Source organism: Asterias amurensis, chromosome 9 (assembly GCF_032118995.1).
Source record: "Asterias amurensis chromosome 9, ASM3211899v1".
Taxonomy (NCBI): domain Eukaryota; kingdom Metazoa; phylum Echinodermata; class Asteroidea; order Forcipulatida; family Asteriidae; genus Asterias; species Asterias amurensis.
This window is the reverse complement of record NC_092656.1, coordinates 18,348,607-18,368,222: the sequence shown is the minus strand read 5'-3', so window position 1 is coordinate 18,368,222 and position 19,616 is coordinate 18,348,607. Positions and strand designations below refer to the sequence as shown.

At 38.8% G+C, this 19,616-nt stretch overlaps 1 protein-coding gene across 10 annotated transcripts in view; it reads left to right on the top strand.

The window, feature by feature from the left end:
* The window catches only part of LOC139942166 (semaphorin-1A-like), a 31,270-nt gene extending 13,846 nt beyond the window's left edge, over nt 1–17,424 (top strand). For all 10 annotated transcript variants that reach the window (XM_071938907.1, XM_071938908.1, XM_071938906.1 and 7 more), the window contains 14 exons: nt 735–833; nt 1,536–1,629; nt 4,991–5,125; nt 6,632–6,756; nt 7,275–7,401; nt 7,778–7,835; nt 8,150–8,300; nt 9,132–9,306; nt 10,026–10,114; nt 12,135–12,214; nt 12,851–12,894; nt 13,342–13,677; nt 14,080–14,171; nt 14,905–17,424. In XM_071938907.1, coding sequence (XP_071795008.1) covers nt 735–833; nt 1,536–1,629; nt 4,991–5,125; nt 6,632–6,756; nt 7,275–7,401; nt 7,778–7,835; nt 8,150–8,300; nt 9,132–9,306; nt 10,026–10,114; nt 12,135–12,214; nt 12,851–12,894; nt 13,342–13,677; nt 14,080–14,171; nt 14,905–14,970 — 1,671 coding nt within the window. In that variant the 3' untranslated portion in view covers nt 14,971–17,424. The remainder of the gene's footprint in view (nt 1–734; nt 834–1,535; nt 1,630–4,990; nt 5,126–6,631; nt 6,757–7,274; nt 7,402–7,777; nt 7,836–8,149; nt 8,301–9,131; nt 9,307–10,025; nt 10,115–12,134; nt 12,215–12,850; nt 12,895–13,341; nt 13,678–14,079; nt 14,172–14,904) is intronic.
* The last annotated feature ends 2,192 nt before the right edge of the window (nt 17,425–19,616 follow it).

Below are 19,616 nucleotides of genomic sequence, written 5' to 3'. Positions count from 1 at the left end.
GGCAGAAACAATTAACTGCATATTGATTATTTTCATAGATAAAGAATAAATTATACCACCTAGAACAACCCCATAAGCTGTACAAACAAATTCCTGGTTCTTCATGGACCCACTGTAAAGTCACATTCTGGTTTTAACGCACGCAGAAAATGAACATAGGAGATAGGCCTTAAACCACTATAGACGCGCTAAAAGTCACGTGCTGGTAGAAGATGAACGTTGGAGATAAGCTAATGGCTGCCCCCATTCCAGAACCTGCGTATGTGCGCATGGCAGATCTAGGTATCATATTCAGTATCTGGGTTTTTTTTATGCTTAATATTATGCAAATCTTGATTCATACCTTTTTTGATTCTTTACCTTTTTAATTTTGTAAATCAGATGATCAGTGGCTGTTCCCAAGAGCTGATTTTTTTTAGAAAGTGAAACTTTGTTTTTGTGTCTTCTGTCATGTCTGTTTTTTCTTTCTTCCTATGTTCCTACGTCAGAAAATGTGTTTCTTTTTTAAATCTACCTCATGCTCATTAGGACATTAGACATGATTGTTCGGTTTACGGTCGATTTCACTTGGCAAAAACACCTGCGTAAGAAATTTATTTTTTGTGTCATATGTTTTTCATGTCATTTATTCGCAAATATATTCAAGGCATGATAATTTCTTTAATAATTAATACCAGGAATTTAGAAAATAATATTTGTTTGTGTCATTATATAATGTCCTTCATTTTTTGCAGTGTTTCAACTACGTGACTATAATTGAGCCAAAAGATGATTGCCTGTTTGTCTGTGGAACGGATGCTCAGTCACCGAAGTGTTACATTGTGAACCCACAGGTAGGAACAGGGGTCGATTTCACAAACAGTTAGGACTAGTCCTAACTTAGGACTAGTCCTAAGAGATATCAAAAACGTACAGCTAGTCCTAAGTTAGGACTAGTAACTAGTCCTAACTCAAGATAAGACTAGTCCTCACTCTTTGTGAAATCCACCCCAGGACTAGTAGGCCTGGGCGACTAGTGAAATTTACTACTCGACTAGTTTGACTCAAATAGTCGCGACTTCAACACTAGTCGCAACTAGTTTTTAATTCCCTTGATGCATCGCGGCCAAATGTTTGCCGCAGGCCCAAGAGTAAAAATCTCATGCTGAACGAATAAAGGAATATGAGTATGTCTGAATGTGTTTCCTAAGTAAATTACATTGTCATACATTGTAAATAGTCGTGAGTGACACAATTGGTTCAACAAACAGGTAGTCCCAACTATTTTTGTAGTAGTCTTATCCCAGTAAATCAGAATGAAACAAGTGACAAAATACCAACATGGTCAGTTTATCTTCACTCCCCTTAACTCTGCCCTTGACTCAATTAAGCTTCACTACCATCTTTTCGCTACATTATTTGTTCGCAACTAATCAGTTGTCCAAAATTGTCTGCCCCCAACCGCAATCTCCCTAACCAATATCAGATAATCAAAGCTTCCTGATAATCTTTACTGATATCAGTTTTCAAAATGAGAGCAACTTTTGTTTATTCAGGATAACACAACAACAGAAGCCTCACAGTACCAAGGCAAAAATGTCGCCCCTGCAGATCCAAAACAGAACTCTACATGGCTCTATCTGCCTGCAGGTAATATGGCCAACTCATTCAAATGCTTTAAACATAATAGATAACAATAATATAATTAATAATAATAATAATAATAATAATAATAATAATTAATAATAATTAATAATAATTAATAATAATTAATAATAATTAATAATAATTAATAATAATTAATAATAATTAATAATAATAATAATAATAATAATAATAATAATAATAATAATAATAATAATAATAATAATAATAATAATAATAATAATAATAATAATAATAATAATAATAATAATAACAGGTTCTTATATAATGCTTTGTTACACCCCTAAGGGGCGTATCAAAGCACTCAGTATTTTGTCCTGCAAGGTATGTGGAGCTGTGTTTTGAAGTATGAGATCTATACTTTAAATCACCATGTAATGGTTTACAAGGTGCTATGGCGCAATGTGCTGCCGATCAAACCAGGAATACCAAAGCGAACCCCTTCTCTTTTCAATAAGTGCACTACCGGTTCTTTTATGTGCATTACACAACATATGGGACCAACGGCTTTGCGTCCCATCCGAAGTACGAAGCATCATGGTTAAGTGTCTTGCTTAAGGACACGGGTGTCTTGGCTGGGATGATTCAAACCCACAATCTGCTGATCAGAAACACCAGAGCTTGAGTATGATGCTCTTATAAACTGCTAGGCTATGACATGTCACTGATAATCAGTGATCAGTGATATAATAGACATTATTAAAGGAACACGTTGCCTTGGATCGGTCGAGTTGGTCTTTGAAAAGCGTTCTGTAACCGTTTGTTATAAAATTGATATGGTTAGAAAGATGTTGTAAAAGTGGAATACAATGATCTACACAAACATGCCTTGAAATTGCGTGGTTTTCTTTTTACCTCGTCGACTAACACGGTCGGCCATTTATGGGAGTCAAATTTTTGACTCTCATAAATGGCCGACCGTGTTAGTTCGCGATGTAAAATGAAAACCGTGCAATTTTTAGTGATACATGTACTTGTGTGGATCATTATATTCTACTTTTAAAACGTCTTTCTAACCATATGCCTTTCATAACAAACGGTTTCAAACGCTGTTTATAGACCAACTGGTCCGATCCAAGGCAACGTGTTCCTTTAAGACTAAGTTGATTGTAGCTCATGCCTTGGTCACCAACAACTGAACCCTGAACTACCATTCCATCTCCTTTTTAGCCATGTTAAAGAATAAAGATGTGGTCTGTTATGGTCAAATGATTAGGTGCACGGGACTCCAACTTTTTCAATAAATGCAGATTGTGATTTATATGAAACTTTTGATGTGAATATCTTATTAGCGCATTGAATTTTGTAAAATGCGCTTTATAAGTCTCGTTTATTATTATTATTATTATTATTATTATTAGCTGTTTCGACATTTCAGTCGGAACAGCTATTGTAATCGCCGAGATTTTTATTTTTTTTAGCTGTTCCGACATTTCAGTCGGAACAGCTATTGAAATCGTCCAGATTTTTTTATTATACTTTCTTTCCTCAAAATCGTATTGACTTAACACCTGACTTTTCAAATTGTCAAATGTCAAATTAGAATTATCAGAAAGAGACAAATCATGTACCATATGAAAGAATATTGCCCAACTTAATTTTTAGATTTAATTAGATTAACATTCTTAATTAATTATTCACGTGACAGCTGTATGAATATTTAATTAGGCAATATTGTTATCATCATATCTCAATAATTAAACATCCAATCTAAATTATTTTTTCGGTTATGGACTTGTCTTGAAGTGTAGATAAGACTTCCAGCCTAACAATTTCAGTCACGTCATCATGACGTCATACGTTTGCGCGTTTTGTTTTCTGTGTACAAAACATATGGAGCTAAAAGTAGAAACGTTTTACAAGTCAAAAACACAATAATTGACAGTAACTTCAAACTAATTTATCTGTTCGTTTTCAAAATTTCAAATTCTGTGTTGAAAAATTTATTGATTCTAATAAGAGATGTTTCAGTTTGTTGAAATCAGTCAAAGTACGTCAATAATTAATTATTAATTAAAAATCTTGGCATCATGGGTACAACGTGATATGCATTGATCATTGCATTGATACATCTTCCCTATGGTTAGTGCAATTCACAATTGGGATTTTGTAAACGGCATTGGACTGGGGTAAGTTGCATACCATCGTGTACCTTATGAAATTTATTAGTACGAAAAACACAAAAAACACAATTTTAAGACTGAGACGTCATCACATGTTAATTTATGCTAATTAGAAGCTTTAATGAGTTTTTCTTTGCAGCACTATATCTCAAGAAGTGTACGGCCGATTTAGAAGTTTTTTTCAGTATTAGACTCATTAGGCATAGGAGAATTGCCTCGGGTAACCGTGACCCCGATTTGACCTCTACTTCCGGGTCAACCGGAAGTGGGACCATATCTTAGGAGTTACATAACCGATTAAATTATTTTCTTTAGTTATATACTCCTTAGGCATTAAATTTTGTTGGGGAAAATCCGTGACCCCATTTTGACCTCTTCTTCCGGGTCAACCGGAAGTGGGACCATTTCTCAAGAACTACACAACCGATTTTCAAACTTTTTTCAGTTATAAACTACTTAGGCATTATGTATTAAATTTTGAAAGCTGTGACCGCCATGTTGACCTTTATTTCCGGGTCAACCGGAAGTGTGACCTTATCTCAAAAACAACACAACCGATTTTCAGACTTTTTCCAGTTATGGACTCCTTTGGCATTGGACAATTGCATCGGGTAGGTGTGACCCTATGTTGACCTTTATTTCCGGGTCAACCGGAAGTGGAACCTTATTCCAAGAACTACACAACAGATTTTCAATTTTTTTTCAGTTATGAACTCTTTGTGCATTGGAAATCAAGCATGGGTTTCCGTGACCCAGTATTGACCTTTACTTCCGGGTTAACCGAAAGTGGGATCCTATCTCAAGAACTACACAATCGATTTTTGAACTGGGGTTAAATTTATTCAACATAATGACCATGGCGCCATGTTGACCTTTTTTTTGTGTGTTAAAGCTTCTTTTGATTTAGTATCAGATACAAGACCAGGTAATCACATGTCAAAGAGTTGTAATGTGTGTGTTTTAATGTAGCATAGATAGAAAACTATTATTAACAACAATTTCAGGAACAGCTGTGTGATTGTTTACAATCACATTAGATCTAGTTATTATTATTATTATTATTATTATTATTATTATTATTGCTGCTGCTGCTGCTGCTGCTGCTGCTGCTGCTGCTGCTGCTGCTGCTGCTGCTGCTGCTGCTGCTGCTGCTGCTGCTGCTGTGTATTTATGTTCACTTTGCATTTACTTATAGTTGGGTTCTTTTGTTTTCTTTTTCAAAGAGGGTAAGTATTTTTCTGCGTCTGGTATGCCAGTGGAAGGAAGTGAATCCGGAATTCTTGTAGCAAATCAAACAGGCTGTAATAAAAATTTTACGGAAGGTACAGGCAACATAAAAACTCCAAATTGGCTGAATGGTAAGTTTTTTAACTTTTTTTTATTTTTGTATATAGATTTTTTTTGTGCATGGATGTCATGCAAAATGTGTAATCGGTTTGTCACTTTTTTGCGCGACCTAGATGGCCGATTGATCTCAAACGTCTACAGGTTTGTCAGTTTTTGTGTATATGGTGGATTGCTTTACTCTGTCATGCTAGTAGTCCACTGGGCCAGCGCAAGTTGGTGCCAGTTCGCGCCATCAAAGATTATGTGATTGGCGCGTAGTGGCTCGCTGTGGCGCCGAATTGATTTCCGCTTGGCATGTGTCGCCAAGTGGAATAAACTGGGTGCCATATGGCATGCGCCAAATGCCACCCGGCTTGCTCCAAAATGTTTCGCCAGTTTGCGCCAGTTCGCGCCATTACACGGCCATTTGATTCAAATATTCACCCTGTGATTAGTTTGTGCCAAAGGTCACCAAATTGGTTTGAATTTGCCGCCGCTTGGCGCTACTTGCCGACTATATAAATACCGGCCAACGGCTACCTGGTTCAGACCCTCCTCAGCTGCATCTTTGTTGAAAATTGTGTGAAATCTTGTAGAAATTGTGAAGGAAAAACTGCGTGGAGCCGTTGTCGAGTCGAATCTTGAAAGTTGTGTGAGAAAGTCCTGCGATGTCGCCCTGCTTTTATAGGCGGCAAGTGGTGGCAACCAGGTGGCATTTGGCGCGAAGTAGTCACCAATCGGGTGCCATTTGGCGCGCTTTGGCGGGCTATCCGCCTCTGTTGGAATTAGGTGGCGTGTAGTGGCGCAAACAAGGTGCCACTTGGCGCCATTTGGCGCGAAATCTCATTGACGCAACATTCCAGTGGATTCCAATAGGCGGAATGTTTGCGCCAAAGGGCGATATGTTCGCGCCATTTGGTGCCACTTGGCGGACAGTTGGCGCTGATTGCTCGATGCAAGTGGCGCAAAGAAAATTTCAAATTGCCGCCACATTCAAATTTGGTGCCGTTACGGGCCACCACGAGCCAGTTGGGGGGCAGTTTGAGCCCAACTGGCGCTGGCCCAGTGGACTCCTAGCATCAGCAACTGTTTGGTTAGCAAAAAAACAATTCTGTAATGTTCTTTGAAACATATGCTTAAGGTCCCTAGATTAGAAACACCCAACATCTTGACTGTAGATTTCCTGTAAAGTCTATCCAGTCTTTATCATGTAGTGATATTGACTAACAGAACCAGTGCAGTTTGAGTATGTGTGCTGTATGAATGAGTCATATGAGATCCATGTACATAATTGTAGGCATCAGGGAAGTTGGTCATGACTGACTAACCAAGGTTAACAGAAACTTAATTGCAATGTAATAGGCCAACCTTCCACCAAAAAGCGTCCCTGAAAGTACAAAAAATAAAAATTAAATGTATATTTTTGACCTTTTCCTCTTTACATTAGTATCATGGGAGAATTAAAAAGTGTTAAAATATTATTCAGTGATGTATTAACTGTATTAATGACTGATATCCACTTTGTATTGTGTGTGCAGTTCCACAGTTTGTTGGACAACCTTTTGAACATGGTGACTTTGTCTACTTCTTTTTTCGTGAGTTTGCAACTGAGCATGTCAACGCTGGAAGGGTTGTTTACTCAAGGGTAGCCAGAGTCTGCAAGGTTGGTCAAATCAATAATTCCAGTTACGATAATTCTAAAGGATTCCATGGTGTGTCTGCACATATTTACACTTACTATAGATTCAACATGCAGACTTGAAAAGAAAACAAGTGTTGTCAAAATGATTTTATGAATTTGTCTTTATTACCGTGTTAGTTTCCCTTGAGGTTTATTACTTAATAATAATAATAAATTTCTCACAGGTTTTGTCTTGCTCTTTTGCGACCAGACACTTTGCATGAAGTACTTTCTGAAACCATTGCATAAATCCACACAGAAAGATCATGCCACTCAAACTAGGAATCCAAATGTAAAATTATAGGGATCACAGAAAATTATTTTTTTGTTATTTTATAGAAAGAAATGGTTTTTGAGGTGCTTCTTTTATCTTTACATCATCAAAAATAAGAAGTTACTCCTGAGACCATTTTAAAAAGTTGGTTTAAAAGATGTTGGTGCAGCAGTGGAGAATGGTGTTCCCTCTAACATGACAGCTTTAATACCTTTTTGTTTTCCAGAAAGATACTGGAGGAAAGGCGTTTACAAACTTAGAATCGAAATTCTTAACCTACCAGAAGGCCAGGTTAAGTTGTGTTGCGTCTTCAGGAGGAGAAGAAGATTCGAACTTGATGTATAATGATATTCGTAAGTAAAAACTTCTTTTTGAAAGAAAAAATACAACAAACAAAAAAATGAAGATGAGCAGAGTAAACTGTTTGAGTAAACCGGCTCTTTTTACACGAGAAAAATAAGGGAAAAGAAAACATCAAAATTAACATGCAGTAAACAGTAAAAAGGGTAATTACATAAATACAAAAAAAATTAAAACATTTATATTTTTGTTCTTATTATTCACACCATGCAAAGCTTCAAACATCACTTGTAAACTATTTAGAAGAGCGCAATAAGCATATCGCGGCTTGGACCCTTCAAGCATAATCAGGCCTTCAAGTCCCCATTATATAACGCCAGGTTCCTAAATATTGAGTATTGATTGTGCTTGTTACTTTACACTCAACAGAGGATACTTATTATGATATGGATACGGAGCTTGTGTATACCGTCTTCAACGCACCACAGTAAGTCATAATCTTCTCAGATGATTCCTACAAGTCTTTTAAATTGTTTAAGTTCAATAATTATCTGATGCGCTGTGTGAAGGTAATATTCTCTATCCCTGATGCAAATTGAACATCTTTAAAATCTATATCCTTGAAAGAATGTACCAATGATTTGTTTAATAACGTGAATGTTTTGAATTATTCTTGGCTGCTGAGATCTTAGATTTGTATACTTTTCTGACAATAATCACTTTGTCTTTAATAAGATTTTCAAATCGGATAGGATGATAGTTATAAATAAACTAATGAGACCTGTTTTTTCTTGTTTGTAGACATGCTCCACCAACTTCAGCTATTTGTGTGTACAATATGACTGACATTATTAGTGTGTTTGAAACATCCGAGTACTGGGGCACTCTGACGCCATCAGATCTTTGGTCCAAACCGAAAGAAAGTGAAGTACCTGTTCCCCGACCCGGTCAGGTAAATAATAATAACAAGAGGTCAACTCTGGACTAGGAACTGGTACCCAGACTTGGTCAGAAAACCTGATTCCCAGACCTGTATGGATCAGTTTTCACATAGAGTTATATATAAGAACTAGAGGGCGCACTGGCCTATATACGCGCCCCGGTATGCGCACAGGCGGCCATTTTCTAAGTTGACAAAACAGCTATCTCACAGCGTGTGTTTGTGCAGCCATTTTGTAAGTTGAACAAACAGCATCGCGTGAGCGTTCAATAAAAAAAACCTCAAACGTGTATTTCATATTCAACGCGCGTGCAGAATGACGCGCTTGTCATCTTGCGGTCCCATGAGTTTGTGCACTAAGCATCACTCGTGCGCCCTCTAGTTCTTATATATAACTCTATGGTTATTCACTGGTCGACCCTAGTCTAAGACCTGGTTGTTTAGCTAGTCACTGGTCGACCCTAGTCTAAGAACGGGGTTGGTTTAGCTGCACAATCACTCTAGCCTTATATAGCAACTCTCCTACATATTCTTGTAATTTTTCTAACCCAAGCATAGTATTAAAAGATTCACAGCATGTTTTTTGGTTTTGTATAAAATTATAACACACTTACTCAATCAGACACCAACTCACGCAACGCCTACAACCATAGACTTCCTATTGTCCCTCTTTTTTGCAACAGCTCCCATTGGTTTTGTACACGTTTTCCCAACTGTGGACCTTTCCTGAACCGTGGACTCTATTGTCCTCTTTTGTTAAATTCCCTTGTTTGAATGTGTATACCTACTCGCCCTTAAACTTGCCAATTTTTAATAACTGTAATATATATGTTTTTAATTCAGTGTGATGCAGTATACCCACTTGGTGACCCAAATTTTGCAGTATTTCTTACAAACTACCCCCTGCTTGAGAAATTAGTCCAGTCTACATTGACTGTGGTACAAGACAATGTGAGCTATGTGCAGATTGCAGTGGAGGGGAATGTTAATGGTCAAACCTTAATGTTCCTTGGAACAGGTGAGTTATCTTTCAATCTACAAAAGTCTTGAAGTTAGGAAACTTATTGACATCTTTCATTTTACAGACTGAGACCTTCACTTGTGCTCAAAATGCATTGACAACAAACTCTGGCGATTGGCTATTTTTAAGCTCATTTTTAGGTAGAGTTTCAGGATTGTTTCATTTGTGGTTTTGGAGAATAATCGTGTTACATTTCCAGTAATTTGTGCGTTAACACGTCATTCCCGTAATTGGTTAGTTAGGAAAGGTATGTAAAGATTAACTTGGGAAACTTAAGTTGTTTTCTTCACTTATTGAATGAATAAGATTTTCTCTTTTCTTTAATGCTAAACACTGTACTGTACTTTGTTCTCTGTAATATTAGTTAGTTTGTGAATTAAGAAACTAAAACTATAACTTTTGGAATGTTAACAGTGGACAGCAGAAAAACACTGAGAGCTTTGATTTCTTGAGTTTCAACGAGAGAATAATGTATGTGAGATAAAACTAATCTTCATTGTTTCAACATTCAAAGACATTAATGAAAATCTCATAAAGAAAGGGAACATTTTATCGGTACACATCCCTTGCTAGGAATAACTTGCTAATGCATTTCATATCGGCTTCTGGTAAAAGATGGAACTACATGTACACTGTGTAAGCTGGGTTTATAGTAGAATTAGGAACATTTGCCTACAGGAGTTTTAACAGTAAGTCTAATGCTAATTTAATAACAGATCGCAATTCAGTCGTCCTGGCAGCTTTCAATGGTTCTGCAGTAAATATGATTGAAGAAATTGACCTGACTTTAGATGACATTCCACAGGTAAGCTGGGATATCTTAAGCTTTGAAATGTTCTACATGTATTAAATGTTTGCATTCATTCGATAAGTTTAACAATTGCAAGCAGGTAGCTGGTGTAAATTACCACAGGCCACAATGCCAAGTTTGCATCTTTAAATAGTCATCTTATATTACTTTATTCTCAAGACAACTTATGCTAAAATAATCAATTCGTGTAGACTGTAGCTACTGTTTCATGTTGCAAGTTGGGATTTGTTTCTTTTTGTTTATTTATTCATGATCTGCAATCCTGGCAATATCTGTTTGGGCCACTGCACCAAGGCCCTGTTCCCCCTTTGGGCCACTGCACCAAGGCCCTGTTCCCCCTTTGGGCCACTGCACCAAGGCCCTATGCCCCCTTTGGGCCACTGCACCAAGGCCCTGATCCCCCTTTGGGCCACTGCACCAAGGCCCTGTTCCCCCTTTGGGCCACTGCACCAAGGCCCTGTTCCCCCTTTGGGCCACTGCACCAAGGCCCTATGCCCCCTTTGGGCCACTGCACCAAGGCCCTGTTCCCCCTTTGGGCCACTGCACCAAGGCCCTGTGCCCCCTTTGGGCCACTGCACCAAGGCCCTATGCCCCCTTTGGGCCACTGCACCAAGGCCCTGATCCCCCTTTGGGCCACTGCACCAAGGCCCTGATCCCCCTTTGGGCCACTGCACCAAGGCCTAATGCCCCCTTTGGGCCACTGCACCAAGGCCCTATGCCCCCTTTGGGCCACTGCACCAAGGCCCTGTTCCCCCTTTGGGCCACTGCACCAAGGCCCTATGCCCCCTTTGGGCCACTGCACCAAGGCCCTATGCCCCCTTTGGGCCACTGCACCAAGGCCCTATGCCCCCTTTGGGCCACTGCACCAAGGCCCTATGCCCCCTTTGGGCCACTGCACCAAGGCCCTATGCCCCCTTTGGGCCACTGCACCAAGGCCCTGTGCCCCCTTTGGGCCACTGCACCAAAGCCCTGTTCCCCCTTTGGGCCACTGCACCAAGGCCCTGTTCCCCCTTTGGGCCACTGCACCAAGGCCCTGTTCCCCCTTTGGGCCACTGCACCAAGGCCCTGATCCCCCTTTGGGCCACTGCACCAAGGCCCTGATCCCCGTTTGGGCCACTGCACCAAGGCCCTGATCCCCCTTTGGGCCACTGCACCAAGGCCCTGTGCCCCCTTTGGGCCACTGCACCAAGGCCCTATGCCCCCTTTTGGCCACTGCACCAAGGCCCTGTGCCCCCTTTGGGCCACTGCACCAAGGCCCTATGCCCCCTTTTGGCCACTGCACCAATGCCCTGATCCCCGTTTGGGCCACTGCACTAAGGCCCTGTGCCCCCTTTGGGCCACTACACCAAGGCCCTATGCCCCCTTTGGGCCACTGCATCAAGGCCCTATGCCCCCTTTGGGCCACTGCACCAAGGCCCTGTTCCCCCTTTGGGCCACTGCACCAAGGCCCTATGCCCCCTTTGGGCCACTGCACCAAGGCCCTATGCCCCCTTTGGGCCACTGCACCAAGGCCCTGATCCCCCTTTGGGCCACTGCACTAAGGCCCTGATCCCCCTTTGGGCCACTGCACCAAGGCCCTATGCCCCCTTTGGGCCACTGCACCAAGGCCCTATGCCCCCTTTGGGCCACTGCACCAAGGCCCTGATCCCCCTTTGGGCCACTGCACCAAGGCCCTGATCCCCCTTTGGGCCACTGCACCAAGGCCCTGATCCCCCTTTGGGCCACTGCACCAAGGCCCTGATCCCCCTTTGGGCCACTGCACCAAGGCCCTGTGCCCCCTTTGGGCCACTGCACTAAGGCCCTGATCCCCCTTTGGCCACTGCGCCAAGGCCCTGTGCCCTCTTTCAATGGCTCCCACTGCAGGGCTTGCGCTCCCATCAACATTGAGTGGGGTACGGGGGACAGAGTGTTTATAGTCACAATGCAAATAGTGTCCTAAGTATTTTGACCGGGATTGTAGTTGATTCAATCAGCGAAGTAGACAGACAGCTAGTTCTAATTTGTTTTATTGCAGTCACCAATTCTCAACATTATAAAGGATGATGCATCCTTGTATATAAGCACAGAGTACAGCGTGTACAAGCTCCCACTAGTGTGAGTATCAGCCATTAGACTTGAGGAAAGGCTAGCCATGACTTATTGATAAACAATGAACGCACTGAGTATCAGTGAATATTAGATATTAGACTTGAAGAAAGGCTAGTCATGACTTATTGATAAACACTGAACGCACTGAGTATCAGTGAATATTAGATATTAGACTTGAAGAAAGGCTAGTCATGACTTATTGATAAACAATGAACGCACTGAGTATCAGTGAATATTAGATATTAGACTTGAAGAAAGGCTAGCCATGACTTATTGATAAACAATGAACGCACTGAGTATCAGTGAATATTAGATATTAGACTTGAAGAAAGGCTAGTCATGACTTATTGAGTGATAAACAATGAATGCACTGAGTATCAGTGAATATTAGATATTAGACTTGAGGAAAGGCTAGTTTCAAACAGTGAATTTGTTGAGTATTGGTCATGGCAAATTGATAAACAGTAAATGCAGTAAGTATTAGTAATGGATTGACAGTTAATTGATACATTCAGAGAAACACTTGACGTTAGTGAATTGATGCATGGTTGTAATATGGCTGCACCATTTTATGTTATGGTTGTGTGATGTTGTTTAAGTCTAAAATAAAAAGTGATTGTTAAGTTATTTGTTATTCTACAGACCAGTTCCCATTTTACCAGACGACACCACAAATTGTGATGAAGGTAAGATCTTTAAATCTAATATTTAAGAGAAGCTTACTACCATCATTATATTTAAACTGCGTAAGTTTGATGTAAGTGTGTGGACACTTGTGTTTTGTCTCGTACAAAAAGTACCCAAACTTTTTAAGTTTGATTTGGTTTGCCTAATATCTTGAGGAGAAAGAATAGCTTTGGGAGGAGGAATTGAAGATTTGTTGTGGTTAAGTGCGATATTGGCAATACACCAGAAACCCCCGGAACCAACCTGTTGCATTGAATTGAAATCATACAAGATCTTAACTGTGAAAGAATTTGAATATTTGAGCTAGTCCTACACCAGTAGTTCATTTTTAGTACCATATTTTCAGTATTTTCATTGATTTATTAGTACCTGATTATAATACTTCCTTGATGTAAAATTTCATTGTTTCCTTTGAACTACTTTTTCAACTTTTTCATTTTGTTTAGTTATTATTACTGATCTTGGAAATGACGAACCAGTCATTACCGTTACTGAAGGCAAGATAAGGCACATGAACTACATTGTTTCTGCTAGATCCAACTGCAGTCTTTCTGCCAGATCCAACTTCAATCTTTCTGCCACGGATGTGGAATGTAACGATACAAGCTGTAGTGTAATATCAAGTGGTAGTAATCCATCCGTTTGTGGAAGTCAAGATATCTTGTCTGTGAAGTATGCCGTCAAAATAGATAAGAATTGTAATTGTGGGGTTAATTTCAGTGCAAATGGTGCTAAAGATCTGCACAAGGTGACTCAATTTAAATTGGACTCTAACATTATAGGTAAGCTTTTTACAATATTTTTCATAAAATAGGATTAAAGAATTTCTGTCGATTGAAACTGATTTGTTCATTTTGACAAGTTTCTTTTAGTGATTACCTGGGAAAGTACTTTACTCGGTCTAATATTTTGAAAATAAATATGGCAGATTTCAACTGAAGTAATATGCCTGTCATTTTTTTTTTATACCTCAGGAGAGTACTGAGTATACAGTGCTAACATACATCGGTGTATATGGAGAAAACCAAAAGAAATTTTCTATATCCCGATGCAAATTTAACATCTAAAAACATTGATAATGTATTAAACAAACATTTTTTTTTAAATGTTTGTTCAATACATTATTGTCTCAACTCTCAATTGATTTGTCCTTTCTAATCAAAGATTTCATTTTGTTTTTACAGTCGAAGATGACAATTGTCTTAAAAAGGTACGAGATTATGATGTATTACTAGCCCTCTACAAGTATGACTTACAAAAATGGAAAAATAAAGTGGTAGGTACTTTTAACAATCTGATTTTTGTAATAGGATTTGTCCTTAGACAGGAAACATTTATGTCATACTGGTGACTCATCAATAAGAGATACATACATCGTAGAAAAGCAAATAATTAATCAATACATATATCACACTATTTGATTTACTGAAAATTAATGTACATGTACATGAGTCAATAATATAGGAAAAAGTGAAGCAAACAATATTACTTTTTATCTATTTCCTATTTAACAGAAAAAACAGACACACACAAGCTTACAGCTGAGACCAAACAAACATAACCAATTAAAAAGAACACCATTAGATTATGTTGCCATTACAGATATGTATTAAGCTTAAGGTTTGAATGAAAAATGTCCATCTTTGATAGTTTGTGATCTACAATGTAAGATGTTACTTGGTTGTTTTGCAAATATTCAGCTGGTTTTCTCAAAGGTTTTCTCTTTTTACCCTTTGAGAAAGATTGCTAGAGTCAAAGCTTCAGACCATTCACTTATTTTTGCATTTGATATTTTCTGGTGCAGACTATCAAACTTTTTCATTTCATTTTATTTGCCAGCAAGCATGAAAAAACACACTAACAAAATTGCACATCAAAGATTTACAAGAACAAGCACAAGAACGTGCACAATTACATATACATGTACAGGCTACATTGAGGTAATTGTCTTTTTAGATATTACATTGTTTGGAGACATATTAAAGTTTGTCTTTTGTCGATTTTGACAGATCCGTGAAAGCGATTGTACAAAAAGCTATTGCAATGAGCCGAGGACGTGTTCAGTGGAGCAATAGCACAGCAACAGCCACTGATGTTAAAGTAGATTGGAACAACCAAGCAAATGAAAGGCCTTGCTTTGATGTTAATGAGGGTGTAGGCTCAGCTTATGGTGTCAAATGTAAGAGGTGTATAAACAAATCAAACTGTATTTTATTGACTCCTTACTAGAAGGAAACAAAATAATCTTAAGAGTGTACCTTCAGATTTATTTGGCATCACTTTATTATGTGTTGCTCTGTGCCACTACCAGACACTTGTACATATAAAGGCACTGGACACCTTTGCTAATTGTCAAAGACCAATATTCTCACTTGGTATCTCAAGATACAGACCTACCAAGTCTCACGCATTTGGCGTGAGACTCACGCATTTGGGCTCTGTCTCACGCTCACACGCACAGCAACCATTTTCTCACGCATTTGGGCCAGACCGGAACAAAATAAAAATTAACGACAATGCATTGCCAAATTGCGCTCATGTTTTTCCGGGGGTGGGGGGGGGGGGGGCGGGGGTTGGTGAGCTTTGAAAAATCTCACGCATAGCTGGCCTCTGGACTTAAAATCTCTGAAGATATGCAAAAAATAACAAGTATATGAAAATTTGGTCTCAATTGGCCATCGAAGTTGCAAGAGAATAATGAAATAAAACCCATCCTTGTTGCACAAATTTGTGTGCTTTCAGATGCATCAAAACATATAGAATAGCCTTTTAATATTTGAGTAAGAAATTACCTCTTTCTCGAAAAGTACTTCAGGGGAGCCGTTTCTCACAATGTACTAAGAACAGCTCTCTATTGCTCAATATGAAGTAAGTTTTTTTTTGCCATTTTTTAGTAATTACCAAAAGTGTTCAGTGCCTTTGTAAGACAGTAGTTGGTGTTATGTCAAGTGATTTTTACAGGTTTTGCTTTAAATTCAATTGTTGCTATTTAAAAAAGCACTAAGTAAGTGTGTTTTGTGGTACACAGTTTTCTTGGTTTTAGCGTTTTTTTGACAGAAATATTTCAAGATGAAGGTTTGGTACTGGTGTGTACATTAAAGTGACATCCAATTTTGTATATTGCCTTTGAGTTTAAGGACTCCATAATGATTTTATGTGTTACATATTACAATTCTATCTTCTAAGAAATTAAAGTAAGTACAATGTGTGTATTTATGGTAAAGGGTATATCTATCCCCACACTATATATGTATATAACAAATTCTTATATAGCGCATTTCACAATAAACCGTATCAATGCGCTTTACATTAGTCCCCTGGTCATTGGGCCAATAAACATCCCTTTAATCTTTCTCAGCTCCCATTTAGGGAGTATACAGCCCCGAGCTGCCGTGGCGCTCCAAAAGCTTTTCATTCACAATATCAACCTCTACCCTCGCGGCTACACATTTATACCCCTGGGTGAAGAGAAGCAATTATAGTAAAGTATCTTGCTCAAGGACACAAGTGTCACGACGGGGATTCGAACCCACACTCCGGTGAATTAGCACCAGAACTTGAATTCGATGCTCTTAACCACTCAGCCGTGACACTCTACTATACATGTAGTTATTACCAGAACCCTGTTGCACTATGGAGCTGCTTATACAGCACAAATCTTAAAGCATCCAGCGCACTACATAAATCATGAAATGATTGGATTTTTCGGGAAAGTACTGAGTATACAGTGCTAACACACATTGGTGTATGGGTAAAAACCAAAATTAATATTCTTAATCCCCGATGCAAATTTAACATCTATTATATCGTTGCGGTACCCGCTGCCAAAACATAGGATTCAAACTGCCTCTAGCTGCCGGGCAACCTCGGTAGTCTAGTTGGTAAGACACTGCTCTAGAATTGCAAGGGTCGTGGGTTCGAATCCCACCCGAGTAACACGCCTGTGCTAACACACATTGGTGTATGGGTAAAAACCAAAATTAATATTCTTTATCCCCAATGCAAATTTAACATCTATTATTATTATATGGATTACATGTATTGTGTTTCTAAAAACACTAACATCAGGCACTTCGCAGTAATTCTGATAAAATGACATGAAAAGTGAAGACCTAAACAAAGTCGACTGTGTTGACTTTACTCATTTGAGGAGCAAGTAGACCAAATGTTTACAGGAATGTCCTTGTTTGGGCAGGGAGTGTCATGAATTCATGATAAGGTGGCATATAAATGTTCCTCATCCATCAAACACTGTTTTGTAATCTCTGTAATGAGTGCATAGATACAAATATGTTATTGTATATTGTCAACAATTAATGTGTGATACTGTCGAGCTTAAATTAGCCAAATTTGTGTTACTTGACATCAAAATAATTATTTCTATTTTATATTGTAAGAAAAAAATGTATATAAATCTGTATAATCTAAGTAGCCTTGTGCAGTTGACCCTTATTTTAAATTAATTTACAAAATTTATTATGATCCTGAGTTCTGACCTTTACCATGCCATAGGCATCACCCCCCCCCCCCCCCTAAAAAAAGGAGAAACAAAAAAAATTGTTCAATTACATTTTAAAATATTTTTACCACACGGTAGATGCATGAGAGACCAACAAATTTAGAGTGAGTTAAGATATAGTAAACGACAACATTATAAGACAGAAAAGAAAGAAATAGAAACAATTCAACATCTGTTGGGTCATCTTTTTATTTATAGACATTTGATTAACAATTTCACTATGATTATTATTGTAATTTCTATATCAGTTCTTTCTTGCCTTTTGCATTCTGGTGCAATCATTCCAATCTACAACCATTTCAGAATTCTGACTTGGCTTTTGGTTGAGTCTTTCGCTATTGGTTAAAATGAGTAACATTTTCCCAGTTTTACTTTACCAAATGAAGCTAGAATTACAAGTTAAGTTTATAAACTAAATTGAGAAATGACATTTTTATTATAAAATTGAATTATTGTTTAAATCAAGTTGTTTGCTTTCTGTGTAGTTTTATGTCCATAAGATGGAATTGTGTTCGATGCTTTTCTTCAAAAACCAATGAAATTGGAAATCATTGTTGATATTAAATAGTTAAATAATAAAATGTTTGATAGTATAAAACATTGTGAGAAACGGCTCCCTCTTAAGTAATGTAGTTTTTGAAAAAGAAGTAATTCCTCACTAAAATATTTGAATTAAATTCTAGACCTCAGCTGAGGTCTCGATTTTAAGCATCTGAAAGCACATAACTTTGTGTGACAAGGTTTTTTTTTTTCCTTCATTATTCTCTCGCAACTTCAACGACCAATCAAGTTCAAATTTTCACAGGTTTGATATTTTATGCGTATGTTGAGATACACCAAGTGAGAAGACTGGTCTTTGACAATTACCAATAGTGTCCAGTGTCTTTAACTAGTCTTGTTCAACTATTATTGTTATTTAATTGATGTCATTTAATATTCACTTACTAATTTTTAAAACAAATAAATATGTAATACACAATAAAACTGTGTGCACACTTTATTAAAAAATCTTTACTTTTATTAAAACACCAAAGAAACCACATTTTGAAATAAGCAATTAGTTTTGTTAAGTGAAAAGAACAAACAAAGATCACTTTGCTGGTATTGGGGGGGGGGGCTTGCACTAATCATGCTTCAACCTATTTCTGTATTAATTGTATATTCATTAGCAGGGGCGGATCCAGGATTTCAAGGGGTGAACTTGTAAGGGGTGACGTAAGGGTTGACTTTGTAAGGGGTAACTTTGTAAGGGGGTGGCTCTGTAAGGGCTGACTTTGTAAGGGGTTGACTTTATAAGGGGTTGACTTATAAGGGGTGACTTTGTAAGAGAGGGTGACTAATTTGTCAGGGGGCGACTTTGTAAGGGGGTGATTTTTGTAAGGGGTGTAAGGGGGTAACTTTGTCAGAGGGTTACTTTATGGGTGACTTTATACGTGGCGACTCTGTACGGAGGTGACTTTGTGAGGGGGGTGACTTTGTGAGGGGGTCTTTTTATAGGGGTGACTTTGTAAGGGGGTAACTTTGTCAGAGGGTGACTATGTCAGGGGGTGACTTTGTAAGGAGGTGACTTTGTCAAGGGACGACTTGTAAGGGGTTGACTTTATAAGGGCTGACTTTGTAAGGGGGTCAGTTTGTCAGGAGGCGACTTTGTAAGGGGTGACTTTGTAAGGGGTGACTTTGTAAGGGGGCGGGTGACTTTGTTAGGGGTGACATTATACGTGGCGACTCTGTAGGGGGGTTAACTTTGTAGGGGGGTGACTTCGTGAGGGGGTCTTTGTATAGGGGTGACTTTGTAAGGGGGTGACTTTGTAAGGGGGTGACAAACTTGGCAAAGTCACATCCTAACAAGTCACCCCTAGGTTAGCAATATTTTTGTCAACTTCTGAGACTTTTTAAATGTGCCGTTTTTGTTGTTGTTTGTGGGGTTTTTTTTTTAGGGGAGGTCTTATCGTAGTCGACCAGACCGAGGTTAAAAGAGAGCCACTATAACAGCCCAAACAAAGAGGGCTATCCCCGCCCCCTACCAACACCCCCTCCAACGTCCAGCCCAGAGAGGCAATTGTAAAAGGTAGATGTTAGTTTCCAAACGCCAGGAGTCGATCGTTACACGTGAAAAGGATCCGAAATAACCACACTGTTAAGAACGCTTTTAGACTTGACTAAGTCCGTGCAGCATTTCTCGTGTTGCGAGCGGATGGGACC